Here is a 13,113-nt window from a genome sequence, read left to right on the forward strand (position 1 = left end):
TTAGAGTTGTCATTATCCCCATTTTATAGACAAGTTGGGGAATTTAAATCACTTCCCTATCCATGTATAAAGCACGTATCAGAGGCAGGTTATAAATCCAGATCTGTCCTGACTCCTGGTCCCAATGCTCTTTCCATAATACCAAATTGTCTTGAATATATCCACACACACAACCCACATATATGTGTGCAAACATGTATGTTTGTGTGTATAAGGACACACATGCACACCTATTCTATATAATCCTAGAACCATATAATGTTTGAGTTTGTCATGCATCAACATTTATTACGTTCCTTTTGGGTGGCAAGCCCATTGCTGGGCACAGAACACAGAATGCCAGAAATGGTTCTAGAACCATAGCATGTCCGAATTTTAGTCATTCATTTATTAAGTTCCTTTTGTATGGAAAGCTCAATGCTAGACACAGAACATAGAATTTCAGAGGTGGTTCTAGAACCATAGAATGTCTGAGTTTTAGTCATGCATCAGCATTTATTAAGTTCCTTTTGTATAGAAAGCTCAATGCTAGACACAGAACATAGAATATCAGAGGTGGAAGTGACTTAAGATTGACCATAGAATGTCAAAGTTGCAAAGAACTCTGTGATGTGGAATGTGGAACACAGAATGCAGAGCAAAAAGGCAATTTTTCATTCCTTCATTAATTTGGCAAACCCTTATTAAGCACTTGCTGTGTGCCCAGCACTGTGCTAGTTACAAGAAACAGAGACAAAAATGAAACATTCTGCCCTTCTTTTAGTAAACTACAGCTGGAAGGAACCTCAGAACATGGGAAGGCGTGGATGTCAAAACAGAAAAGCACCTCAGAAGGCTGGAGGCTTCTAGGGAGAAAGTGGCTCTCCTGTGGTCAGCTGGCATCCTGGGAGGGGAGGCGGTAGCTGTAGGTCTCTGGAGGACAGAACCTGCATGGACCAGGGGGTGCATGACTTCCCACAGATGAATGATGCCGTTTCCCAGTCAAGAAGAGGCGTTGAAGCACAAATGTCATCCTTCACCTTGTCTGCTGCTCTAATTACCGGTTTGAGTTTGACTTCCATCCAAAACACTAATCGGCGCCTGAGCTGGTGTCAGATCTGCAGGCGGAAGAGGAGTAACATTTATCAACAAGCACATGCAACATCTGGCAGTCAGATATGCTGCCTGACAAGGCTGCCCACCTCTGCCATGGCTGCCCCCACCCTTCCTGGCCCCTGGAAGCAAGAATAGTGTAGAGTTCTGACTACGTGGCCCTGAGTTCAAGACGAGCTTCGGTCTCCTCTCCCTGTCTCACAGATTTGCTTTGAGGATAAATTGTGGTTTTGTTGTTCAGTTGTCTCACTCCAGTCTGACTCTTCATGATCCCATTTAGGATTTTTTAGGCAAAGAGATTGAAGAAGTTTGACATTTTCTTCTCCAGCTCATTTTACACACAAGATAACTGAGGCAAATAGAGTGAAGTGACTTGCCCAGGGTCACCCAGCTAGGAAGTGCCTAAGGCTGGATTTGCAGGAAGGCTGATGAGTCTTCCTGATTCCAGATCCAGCACTCTATCCATTGTACCACCCAGTTGCCTCTCAGGTAACATGCTTTATATATATGCTAGCTCTTGCTCTTGTTGGTATTGCTCTCAGAGACAAATTACTTTCAGTGCCTTTCTTCCTGATTCTGTGAAATGAAGGTGTTGAGACTTGGGGATTTCTTAAGGTTCCTTCCCACCCAAATCCTATGAATTATGAACAGGGAACCATGTTCACATGCTTTACAGACTAGTGGCAAAGAATTCCCCCTCCCTCTAGCCCATGTAGTAATTAGGGCTCACGAGGGGTGGCACATGGAGGAGATTCTGAATCACTTGTTCTGTGGTCCCCATGTGCCCACCTGTGACCCCCATGGGCCTTCCCAGATCTCTAGTGCAACCCCCTGGCAAAGGGGCTCCGGGATGGGGAGAAATTGTCTCCCTCTTCTTAGCATCTTCTGGCTCTGTTTCAACTGTGTTCAGAGCCCTGAGTCTGCTGTGACAACTGAAAGTTGCCATGGTAACATGAGCAAAGAGGGAATTGGTCCCTGCTCTCTCCTCCCACCCCCATCCACTCCAACCACTCATTGGCACAAAGTCTTGGTCGCATCCTTGGGTCTGTCAGATGCCTCGGTTGGGATGAGCTTTGCCCCTGCCGCACTCTGTTTATTTTCTCCAAACCTCTGAGGCTTCCTGTAGCTTTTGGATGGGAAGGTTTTGGAATCTATCTCCTGCAAGTATCAGATGGTTACAGAGAAGACATAATAGACTTTTTCTGCTTGGTCCTAGAGGGCAAAACTGAGAACAGGAAGAGGAAATGTTCAGTCATGTACAAACTCTTTGTGACCCTGTTTGAGGTTTTCTTGGCAGAGACACTGGAGTGGTTGACCTTTCCCAGTTCATTTTATAGCTGAGGAAACTGAGGGAAACAGGGTTGAGGGATTTGCCGAGAGTCACACACTATGTAGATGTCTGAGACCCAGATTTGAATTTAGGTCTTCCAGACTCGAGGCCTGGTGCTCGATCCACTGCGCCAGATAGCTGCCCCTGTGCCAACTAGGCTAGGAAGGTGACTTAGAACTTTGTAGTTCTCTCTCTCTCTCTCTGTCTCTTTCTGTCTGTCTCTCTGTCTCTATCTGTCTCTCTTTCTCTGTCTCTCTCTCTGTCTCTCTCTCTGTCTCTGTCTCTCTGTCTCTTTCTGTCTGTCTCTCTGTCTCTGTCTGTCTCTCTTTCTCTGTCTCTCTCTCTGTCTCTCTCTCTCTCTCTGTCTCTCTGTCTCTTTCTGTCTGTCTCTGTCTCTTTCTGTCTGTCTCTCTGTCTCTGTCTGTCTCTCTTTCTCTGTCTGTCTCTCTGTCTCTCTGTGTCTCTCTGTCTCTTTCTGTCTGTCTCTCTGTCTCTTTCTGTCTGTCTCTCTGTCTCTGTCTGTCTCTCTTTCTCTGTCTCTCTCTCTCTGTCTCTCTCTCTGTCTCTGTCTCTGTCTCTCTCTGTCTCTCTCTCTCTCTCTCTCTCTCTCTCTCTCTCTCTCTCTCTCTCTCTCTCTCTCTCTCTCTCTCTCTCTCTCTTCCCTTATTTTTATGAGTTAAGTACTGTAAGTTTGATGATCTCTCATTTACAAAAACTGAGGCCCAGAGAGGCAAATTGATTTTTTATAAGGTCCCAGTGTATTTTATTAGAATTGATTCAAATCTGTTCAAGCTGATCTATGATGGAACAGATTACTTTCAAGAGCAAAGAATGGATTTGTCTCCCAACGGGTTCTCCCAAGAAGGATGAGGGAAGGTGGAGGTTTGGGCAAGTTAGAGCCATTCACTAGACCTCTGTGACATAGAATCTCAGGATAACCTCAAGGGTTCCAGCCTGTGTTGGGTTTTCTCTCTATGACATCCCCAGTCATGAGAAGCTTCCCCTTCTTGACTCAGTGCATATTATGTCTGGACAGCTTTCATTCAAGAAAATTTTTCTTTATCTGCAGCTGAAATCAGCTTCTCTGCAATATCTCCCATCCCCCCTCACTTGATCCTCTGAGGTAATCAGACCAGGAGGATGATGGATCCACCTTACAAAGCAGGCAGGGTCCCGGCGAGGCTAGCCCCCCAGGCCTGATCTCTAGGAAATGGGTGAGACTTTGGATAGCCAGTCACAGCTAAGTTTTCCTGGGCCAGATGAGAGCGTCTCTGCCTGTCTTCCCACAATTCAGTCGTGACAGTAATGGAGACGGTCCCTTGGGGACTGACAGGAGCTTTGGTTTTATGCTGTATGCTAGTCTGTCAAACTGATTTTCTCATGGGCAAACGCAATTGCCTTGGGTAGAACACTCTCAGTGACTCATCCTGTCTCAGTCTGGGTGGGATCATAGGTTTAGATCTGGAAGAGGTCTGAGATGCATCTCGTCTAAACTGTTCATTACACAGCTAAGGAAACTGAGTCCGAGAAAGATCAAATGACTTGCCCATAGCTTAGCACAGAAGCTGGCATTTAATAAGTGCTTGTCGATTGCCCACAGCCCTATGGGTAAGAAGGGGGCTGAGTGGGGATTCTGAATCTAAATTCAGTGTTCTTTCTCTACTGTACCACTCTGCTTTCCAAAAGGATCTAGCTCTTGGAAGGCTTTGCCAGGAGAGCAAAAGCTTGGGGAATTATGGGGCCGCTCCTGGTGCCCTGTAGCTTTGGCACTGAAGTTCCAGGCCGTGGAGGACGACAAGGCAGGAAAAAGCCATCAAAAAGCATTTAATAACTTCCTGTCAGGCACTGGGCTAAGGGTTGGGGTCTTGAAGTTGAAACGAGGTTCCAGTCTAGAACGCGGGGCAGATCGCCGAGGAGCCTGCTTGGGGAGAAGTGAATCCATTCCAGAGCAGGGAGCTGTTGCTCGGCCATAAATATTCCATGATGTGGGAAGTGAAACCGAACCCTTGCAACGACAAGCTGCTCCTGCAGTCGTGTGGACAGATAGAATCTGAGCGGGATTCGGAGAGAAAACCCTGGATGAGATTTGTAGTGACAGATGCCCATGTGGGTGCACACACCATCCACGGCAGCTTCAGGAACGTGCGGCCTGCAGCCCAGCCCCACAGCCACTTCCTCAGAATGTTCCGCGACTTGGCTTGGTGGGACTTGCTCAGAGGAAGCCTGGGTACGGGGAAACAGCCACAGATGGAGCGCTTCCCATTGCTCTGGTGCCTCCAGTTAAAATGAGCGAGGTGATCTCAGTGGATTTATCCCCAGCGCTGACGTCGTTCCAAGGTCGCTTCCAACTTTGTTTACTCTATGTTCTAGGGTCCTCCTCCCTCTGCATTCTATGTTCTAGGGTTTCTTTCTGCTCTAATATCAATTCTAAGGTCCCTTCTGGAGCTGCAGTTCTGACAGACCTTACTGGCTTGAAAAGTATTTCTAGGTTCTCTCCTATTTCAGGGAGTAAATTTCTCTTCTGAACCTCAGTTTACTTTTCTGTCAAAAGAAATCTTCCAAGCCACTTCCTTACTTCCCTGTTAGTGTTGCTGGGAGGATGAAATGAAACCAGCACTTATTAAGTACCGACTGTGTGCCATGCACATAATAGGCACTGGGGAGTCAAAGACAAAAATGAAATAATCCTTCTGCCCAAGGGGCTTACATTCTAGTGAGGAGGACAATGTGTAAATACATGTTGACACAATACAGCACAAAACAAAAGGTTAGGATTTTCACTGGGGGAAAGCATTAGCAGCTGGGGGCTTCATGCCGTTGGTGGGACTTGAGCTGAGCTTTGAAGGGCGCTCAGAGACTTAACAACCAGGGTTTTGGAGCTTTGAAGATGCCCAAGGGCACGAAGAAAGGAGTATTAGATGAGGAACAGGATTAGTCCAGTTGGGCTGAGGTATAAAGTATGTGAGGGGGAGTAATGAGAGGCCTGCAAAGGTGTGAAGGATTTTAAATGTCAGGCAGAGAGATTTTTATTTGCTTCTACAGGTAAGAGGGAGCCTGGAGGTTCCTGAGCAGAGGAGTGGCCTGGTTAGAACTGGGCTTTGGGAACATCACTTTGGCAGTGATAAATTGGAAAGGGGGCATTTGGGACAGGGAGACCAATTTGGTTAAAAGATTGATCATAGATGGTTAATAGATGGGAGAGAACAATTTGAATAAAGGAGATCTAGTAGTTTTTCCCCTTTTGTAAGCCTTAGGCTTTTTTTAAGTTGTCGCCACTGAGCGGGCCTTAAGCGGATCTGCCAGTTGTTCCTAATGGCGGGGGAGGGGGCTTGGGGAGGGGGAGGGAGGCCCAGTGCTCCCAGGCCTTTCCTGGAAGGAGAGACCGTCCCGGAGGGTTTTGCCTCCCAGGCATCTGTTGGCTTTAGGGGTGGAAAGCCTTATGAACCTTAATTTCTCCATCTTTAAAAAGGGGAGGTGATAGACCTCCTACGGACGTCAGAGACCAGACTGAGACTTCGGAGATCTCAGGTTTAGAGCTGTGGGCGAGGATCACCCAGCCCATCTTTTCATTTTACAGATGAGGAAACTGAGGTCCAGAGAAATAGAGTCATTTGCCCCAAATCCCCTTCCTCGGGGGCTCAGTCATCGAGCTCGGAGATTTGTGTCCCTCAGACACGTGTGTTATTTCACCCCGTCTCTCACTCCGATTCCTTTTGTCTTCCCTTCCTCCGTACCCGTCCCCACGTGGTACACCCTGAGTACAGCGAGCCTCGTTCTGATTGGGCAGGAGTCAGCCTGTCCTGGGAGGGGGCGGGGCAGCGCCCGTCGGGAGGGAGGGAGGGGAGGGCGCCAGGGGCCCTATCCTTCTGCCCGGACCGTGGGATTATTGAAAGCCCACTTCTCAGAGGTGAAGCCTGAGTTCCAGCGCGCAGTTACCCTGAGCTGGGTCTCCTTACTCCGCCCCCGGCCCGCGGCTCCCGCCCCAGCGGGCTCCTCCTCCTCTGGCTAGCGGAAGGAGGGGGCCGGGGCGGCCATTGGTGATCGGGTCTCCGATATTTACCAGTCACGTGGGCGTGTCGCTGCTTTCTGTGTGCCTCAGTTTCCTCCTCTGTAACATGGAATAATAACAGCCCCTCTCCCGAGGGCTGAGAAGGTCGGATGAAAGCTCTGGAAGTGCTTTGCAAACCTTAAAGCGCCTCCATGGATGCTAGGTGACGTTTTTGTGTCACGGACTACATGTGACGCCATGAACACAGAATTTCGACGGCCGAGGGCCTCACGTTCTAGAGGCCGGAGGGCTCTGGTCGGACTCCCGCCTCCTGCGGAACAGGAACCCGGCTCAGAGACTCCGCACTCGGGCACTTTCACTGCAAGCTCGCCAGCATTAGGTTAACAGCCTGGGAGCCGGGTGGGAGGGGGCCGCGCCCCGGGACCTCTCGGAGACTGTCAGGTAGAACCCTAGCCAGTAGTGAGGAAACGGTGCAGGAAGAACTGGCCCAAGGCAGAAGTGCGGGCCGCTCCCCGGGCTTCCAGCCGGATGAGGCTGCACCATTCACCCCCCCTCTCCCATTGCAGAGTCTGAAGAGGGAGATCCATGGGACTGGGCCCCCATCCCAGAACTCCCCCCCATCCGGATCCATCCGGACCCATCCGGTCCCATCCGGACCAAGTGTACCTGTCCGGCGTGGGATCCGGGAGGGCAGTGGCGCAATGCTTCCACCTTGTGGCCGCAAAGGGAAAGTCAGGGAGGAACCCCGCATCTGCCCGGGGCTCATCTCTCAGCCCCCGCTACCCCCAGAGCCGCGAGGTTCCCTGCCCCTCCCCCAGTATCAGATTGCTAATTTCTAACTTTTGGTGAGGAGCGCTTGGAGAGGCGGGCAGAGTTCCTGGCTCGGAATGAGTTAGAACCCGGTTCCCCTCCCGCCTGTGGCTCGGACAGGCTCCGTCATCCCGGCAACCCTGCTGGCGCTGAAGCGGCCCGGAGCCCCAGAACGGCTGCATCTGGCCGGGTGAAATCGCAGAGCCAGTCTCCCGGCCCCTCCCCCCACTCAAGATGCGCTCTATAGATCACATTTAAATTAATTTTAAGAGAAAATTTCCTTGTGTCCATTAAGGGGAATTTTAGAATGCAAAACGGGACTTTGGATCGACGCCCCCTTTCACTTTTATGTAGGTCCCGGGCTCGGCCGGGGCCCCGGGACTTGGGAGAGTGACTGTGCCCTGGGGAAGACTATTCCAGTTTTAGGGGTCCCTAAGCCCCAGCGGGGTCTCTGATCCGGGGTCCGCCTCCCCAGTCTCTGTCCGGCGGGGAGGGGGCAGGTGGCCGAGCCCAGAGGCGCGGGAGTTTTAGCTCTGTTCCCGCCAGGCCCGGAGCACGCCGCACTTCCTCCCTGAGCGCTGCTCTGTGGTACGGGCCTTCGGGTCTGGCGGGACCCCGAGGCCTTCTCCTCACGCCCCGGCCCTAGGAGCCCCAGCCCGGCCGCCCCGGGGCTTGTCCTCGGCACACCTTGCCCTGCCGGGGTTGCCATGAGAACCTTCAGCCAGAGGGATTAATGGCTGTCTTGTTCCCATGGAGACCGAAGCCTAGGTGGTGCCATGTGCCGATGCGGCTGGGGCCGGGGCCCAAGGCCTTCCTGTGGGGGGAGAAGGGAGGCGCGGGGGCCGTGACGGGGGCCAAGCTGCCCCCTGTGGCCTGCACTGGGTGATCTGTAGCACATAACGACAGGGGAGCGCGGGTCCTCGTCTCAAGGATGGCTGCCCGGTACTCGGAGCCCCACAGCTCCTTGGGGCTGCCTGCGGTCCGCGAGGCAGGCCCCGCCCCGCCCCCTGTCTCTGGTTTGCACGGTATATGAATGAGGGTCTCGTTCCCAGGAGGCGCTCCTGTGCTGTGGCGGCCGCCCCTCTCCAGGCCGATGGGAGCTCAGAGTTCAAAGCAGCACAGGAAGCCGGGGCCCCTAAAGCGGGGCCACCGGAGAGATGGGTAAGCATGAACAGCACCCCCGCCCTTCCCCCTCCCGCTGGGGTGTGAGGTTCCCCGCCCAGGGCCCAGAGCTCCCACCGATCTTCAGAGCCCAGAATCTCCTCCCAGGACGCTTCCTCTCTAGGCCTTGACCTTCCTCTCTTCCCTCCCCCCTCCAACTAATTTTGAAATAAAAGGTTGGTCCTTCCTGTCCATGAGCCTGGGGGAGATAATGAGGAGGGAAATTAGAGAGGGAGATTGCCCCAGTTTCCCTGTGGTCTGCTCCCTGGCTGTCCCCTTGTCCCTGGGCCCCGCTTCCCCTGCCCCAGCGTTCTCCATCATCACCATCACCATCGCTGCCATTGGTCTCCTGTAGCCTCCTTCTCAGTCCTCTCTGCTGCTCCAGGCGTAGGAACCCTTGCCCTCGAGAAGCACCCCAAGGACACCCCTCCCCCTTCTTCCAGGCAGTCCAGACCCATGGACCCCTGAGGAACGCTGTCAGGGAAGTGAATGAATCTGTCCTAGATAGTCTCAGGGGAAAAGGTCATCTGGGGTGGCAGCCCAGGGGGCAGCAAGGGTAGAAAGGTGCCAAGGGGAATTCACCCCTTCTTTTCCCCTCCAGGAAGGCTACGAGGAGGAGGAGGAATTACAGGAGTGAAGGAAGGGAGACGGTCCGGTGAGCTGGCCGGGGAAGGGTGTGGCCAAGCAGAGGAAGAAGGCCTGGCTGAAGGGGAGCGTGGGCCGGGGAAGGAGATGATGGCTCAGTGAACGAGGGGCCGGGAGGGAGCAGGAAGGCAGCGGAAGGCTTGGAGCTGGAGAATCAGGATCCTGGAAGGCGAATTAGACCCTGAGGGTGGTCAGGGGAGGAGCACGGAGGTGGGAAATCAGACCTCAGAGCCACAGGTAGAAATGGCAGTGACTGAAGTCACCGTCCACTGGGTGGACACCAGCCCTCCTGCTGGACTGTTGGTTGGGGGTCAGGAGGTACTCATGTTAGAGACCCTGAGCTGGCCCCCCACAGTGACCTTTACCTGCCTGTTCTCCTGTCTGTTGCCCTTAGGATGCAGAACCAGACAGTACGCTTAGAGCCCGGTTAGAGTTCTGGGTCCCATTCTGGGGACCCCCTTTTAAAGAGGGACTTTGAGGAACAGGTATATTCAGAGGAAGGTGCTTGGTATAGTTTGGGCAGAAGAGTGAGCCCTCCTGAAAACTGGTTGAAGGCCCTCCATACGTGTAACCTGGAGGAGAGCTGGGAGGATGTGATCCCTGGCTTCAATACTCGGTCGGTGTGTGGAAGAGGGATTATACTCTGGCTGGCCCTGGACAACAAGTGGCAGAGTTTTAAGGGTTAATGTCAGGAAAAGCATTTGAACAATTAATGTTGTCCAAAAGGGGGGTGTTCTGTCTCAGGAGGAGTGAGTCTTCCAGCACTGGCAGTATGCAAGAATCCACTTTTGTGGCAGGAGCACAGTAGGTGCTCAAAACATATGAAGTCATCAGATGTATTTCCTTATTAGTCATGTTGGGGCAAAACAAGAAAAATAAAGAAAGTGAAAAAAGTACGCTTCTCTTCACTCAGAGTTCATCAGTTCTCTGGGGAGGTGGATGTGATTTTTCATCGTGAGCCCTTTGCAATTAGCTCGGTTTGTGGTCTTGTTCAGAGTACCTAAGTCATTCCTAGTTGATCATTGCACAGTATTGCTCTTCCTGTCTCCAATCTTCCCTTGGCTCTGCTTGCTTCCTTTTGTATCAGCTCATAGAAGTCTTGTCGGGTTTTTTCTGATCATCATTTCTTATATTTTGAAGGAAATGCTAGATTTCATTTAGAAGTCTGATGAAAATACAGATGTACTTTTTCCTCATCCAAGTTAACAGATTTCCTGAAATCTACTCATAGATTATAATATATACATATATAATTATATATAGGTTATAAGCTCCTCATCGTGTCCGATCCCCTCATTTTCTAGATGAAGAACAGAGGTCCAGAGACTTATTTATTGCACAGGTATTAAGTGGGGAAATCAGGATTAGAATCCAGCTTTTCAGAATCCAAATACAGAGTTTTCTCCACTATTCCATGTTGTGGACAGCTTGTTCCGGGAGCACTGGTACTTTCCTCCTGGGTGCTTCTCTCCAGGCGACCAGGTGGTGGTGGGGGTAGTGGGGCAGGTGGTGGTCTCCTCCAAATGGCTGCTGTACTGGGGAAGGAATCACTGGGTGAGGAGATGGAGGCTCTTGTGCTGGGGATGCTTGGGGGGTGGATGAGGTGGAATGCTTTTTTCAGAGGCGCTCTGAAGATTGCCTAAGTGTTCTTGAGTCCAGAGGATGAGCTTGAGAATCATGAGCTGCCCCAGTAACAGCTTTAATGAGCGGGAGATTGACCTAATGGGCCTTTGATTAGCGGAGATAATGAATCCTGTAGCTCTTGAGTCCAGGAGAAAGAACATTAGGGAGCACTCTCGAGGCCCTCCTTGAGACTAGCTTCCTTAAAACAAAGTTCTCTGTTGGCTGCACCCGGAATCTCAGGCTCACGGCATCAAGATCCGAAGGGATTTTAGGGAGCAGTGAAGCAAGTCCAATTTCTTTTACATGGGCAGAACCTGAGGCCTGGAAGGACACACAGCCGTCAGACCCAGAATTCAAACGCTTTGATCAGATCTGGATTCTTCCTCTAAACCCTACTTATTCTGAAATCAGGACAGTGGCTAACCAGGGCTGATCTGAGGTAACTTTTTCCCCATGAAAATTGGTACTGAGGCAAATTCAAAAGTTGAGTTTGAATCTAAAAGTCACTTAACAATTAGAACATGTTTCCTCACGTTTAAGATGGAAATTAATACTATAGCAACCACACACATTAAAAATCTCAACAAAATCCCCTTGTGAACTGTAAAGAATAATAGAAGGGCAAAGTATTCTTATTATTAATAGTTATTTATAATTGTATCTATTTTAGTGTCCACAAGGTTTTTCATAGATCTTTGTTACTTGTTGGTACTAGAGGAATATTCATTTAAAGACAGATGTGCTTTGGGTCCCTAAAGGTCCTGGCTTTGATGCTGGACCATCCAGGATGGTCTGAATCAGGGGATGGGTGAGAAAAAAGTCCTGAGCAGGGTTGTGCTGTGTGTGTGTGTGTGTGTGTGTGTGTGTATGAGAGAGAGAGACAGAGACAGAGAGACAGAGAGACAGAGAGACAGAGAGACTGAGACTGAGACCAAGAGACGAGAGAGAAGCAGACAGAGTGATAGTCTGAGATATATAGGCAGACAGAGAGTCAGGTATTTAGTCAGAGAAACAGACAGTCTGAGATATAGAGATAAAGAGAGAGTCTGAGATATAGGGATATGCTGAGACATAATAATCTGAGACACAGAGAGAGATAAAGAGACAGCTGGAGATAAAGAGACAGACAGTCTGAGATATAGGGACAGAAGTAGAAATGATCTAAGATGGAGAGACAGATAAAGTGACAATTAGAGATACAGAGAGAGTTAGGGAGAGACACCATTAGGAAATGTACCGATATTTCTTAAGGAATTTTTGCACTATTACATTTGATTTTCTTCACATTAATGACTTTTCTATCATTAATGATATTGCTATATTTTCCTCTCTTAAGGAGAATGGCCTTTGAACTGGGAAGGATGAAAAAGAAATGTTAGGGAAGTGATTTCCGAAAAGAAGCAGGGAGATGGGCACCTAGTTGCTTTTGAGGAGTCCAAGACCACTGGCCCAGGTGAACAACTCTCTGGGGAATAGCCACTGAGAGTGAGAGCTGATACTTCAGGAGAAGTATCATGGCACCAGAGAAGAGCAAAAGCTTTGCTCATTTCCAAAAGAGAGAAGAGTAAAAGTGCAAATTCAAGGTCCCTGAGCAAAATCTAGACTCTAAATTCTCTGAAATCCTTGGGATGGTTAGTGAACATCTAAAAAGGAATCTATGGGCCCATAAGAGTCCTTCATGCTTCATAAAGAGAAGGTTATATTAGACCAACTTCCTTTTCTTTAGCCAGGTTACTCACCTGGCAGATCAAGGCAGCTGGGATTGGGGGAGGAGTACATAGTGCACAGAGTACCAGACCTGAGGACAGGAAGTTCTGAGTTCAAACTTTGCCTCAGACAATTCTTAGTTGTGTAATATTTTACAAGTCATTTCATCTCTGCTTCAGTTTCTTCACCTGTAAAATGGAGATATTAGCACTTATCTATGGGGTTATTGTGATGATCAAATGAAATGATATTTATAAAACACTTTGCAAACCCTAAAGTACTATATAAATGCTAGCTATTATGCTAGTTATCAAGAGAATGCTATAGACAATATTTTATCTCATGTTAATCTTGTGAAAAAGATGGATAGGTATGGCTACAATGAGGTGGATTTTGAACCAGCTGAATGACTAGATTTAAAAAGTCATCATTATTGTATCCTTGGAAGAAGTCTTGAGTGAAGTGTTGCAGGTATCCATTTAGTGACTTGGATAAAGGTATAGTTGAGACATATTTACAAAATTTGCAGTTGCCAAAAAAGCCCCATTGTCTGGTGGACTAGAAACTTGGGATGAATCTAAGTAGATGAAATTTACTTGGGAACAAATGCAAAATTAATTGCAAAATGAATGCAATTTATTACATGAATAATTACTTTTATTTTTTATTTATTCATTTTTTTCTGAGGCTATTTTTTTCTGTGACTTGCCCAGGGTCACACAGCTAGGAAGTGTTA

The 13,113-nt window shown here is 49.3% G+C and overlaps 1 protein-coding gene across 5 annotated transcripts in view; it reads left to right on the forward strand.

The window, feature by feature from the left end:
- Nucleotides 1–13,113, forward strand: part of TUB (TUB bipartite transcription factor) — a 131,216-nt gene that overhangs the window by 20,240 nt on the left and 97,863 nt on the right. The window contains exons 2-3 of one of the 5 annotated variants that reach the window (XM_074273750.1): nucleotides 8,294–8,402; nucleotides 9,004–9,057. The exons of 1 other annotated variant lie outside the window; for it this stretch is intronic. In XM_074273750.1, coding sequence (XP_074129851.1) covers nucleotides 8,294–8,402; nucleotides 9,004–9,057 — 163 coding nt within the window. Of the gene's footprint in view, nucleotides 1–8,161; nucleotides 8,403–9,003; nucleotides 9,058–13,113 lie in introns of those variants that run through there. 3 more of the 5 variants (XM_074273752.1, XM_074273749.1, XM_074273755.1) reach the window with 3 other exon arrangements.

Source organism: Sminthopsis crassicaudata, chromosome 6, assembly GCF_048593235.1.
Source record: "Sminthopsis crassicaudata isolate SCR6 chromosome 6, ASM4859323v1, whole genome shotgun sequence".
NCBI lineage: Eukaryota > Metazoa > Chordata > Mammalia > Dasyuromorphia > Dasyuridae > Sminthopsis > Sminthopsis crassicaudata.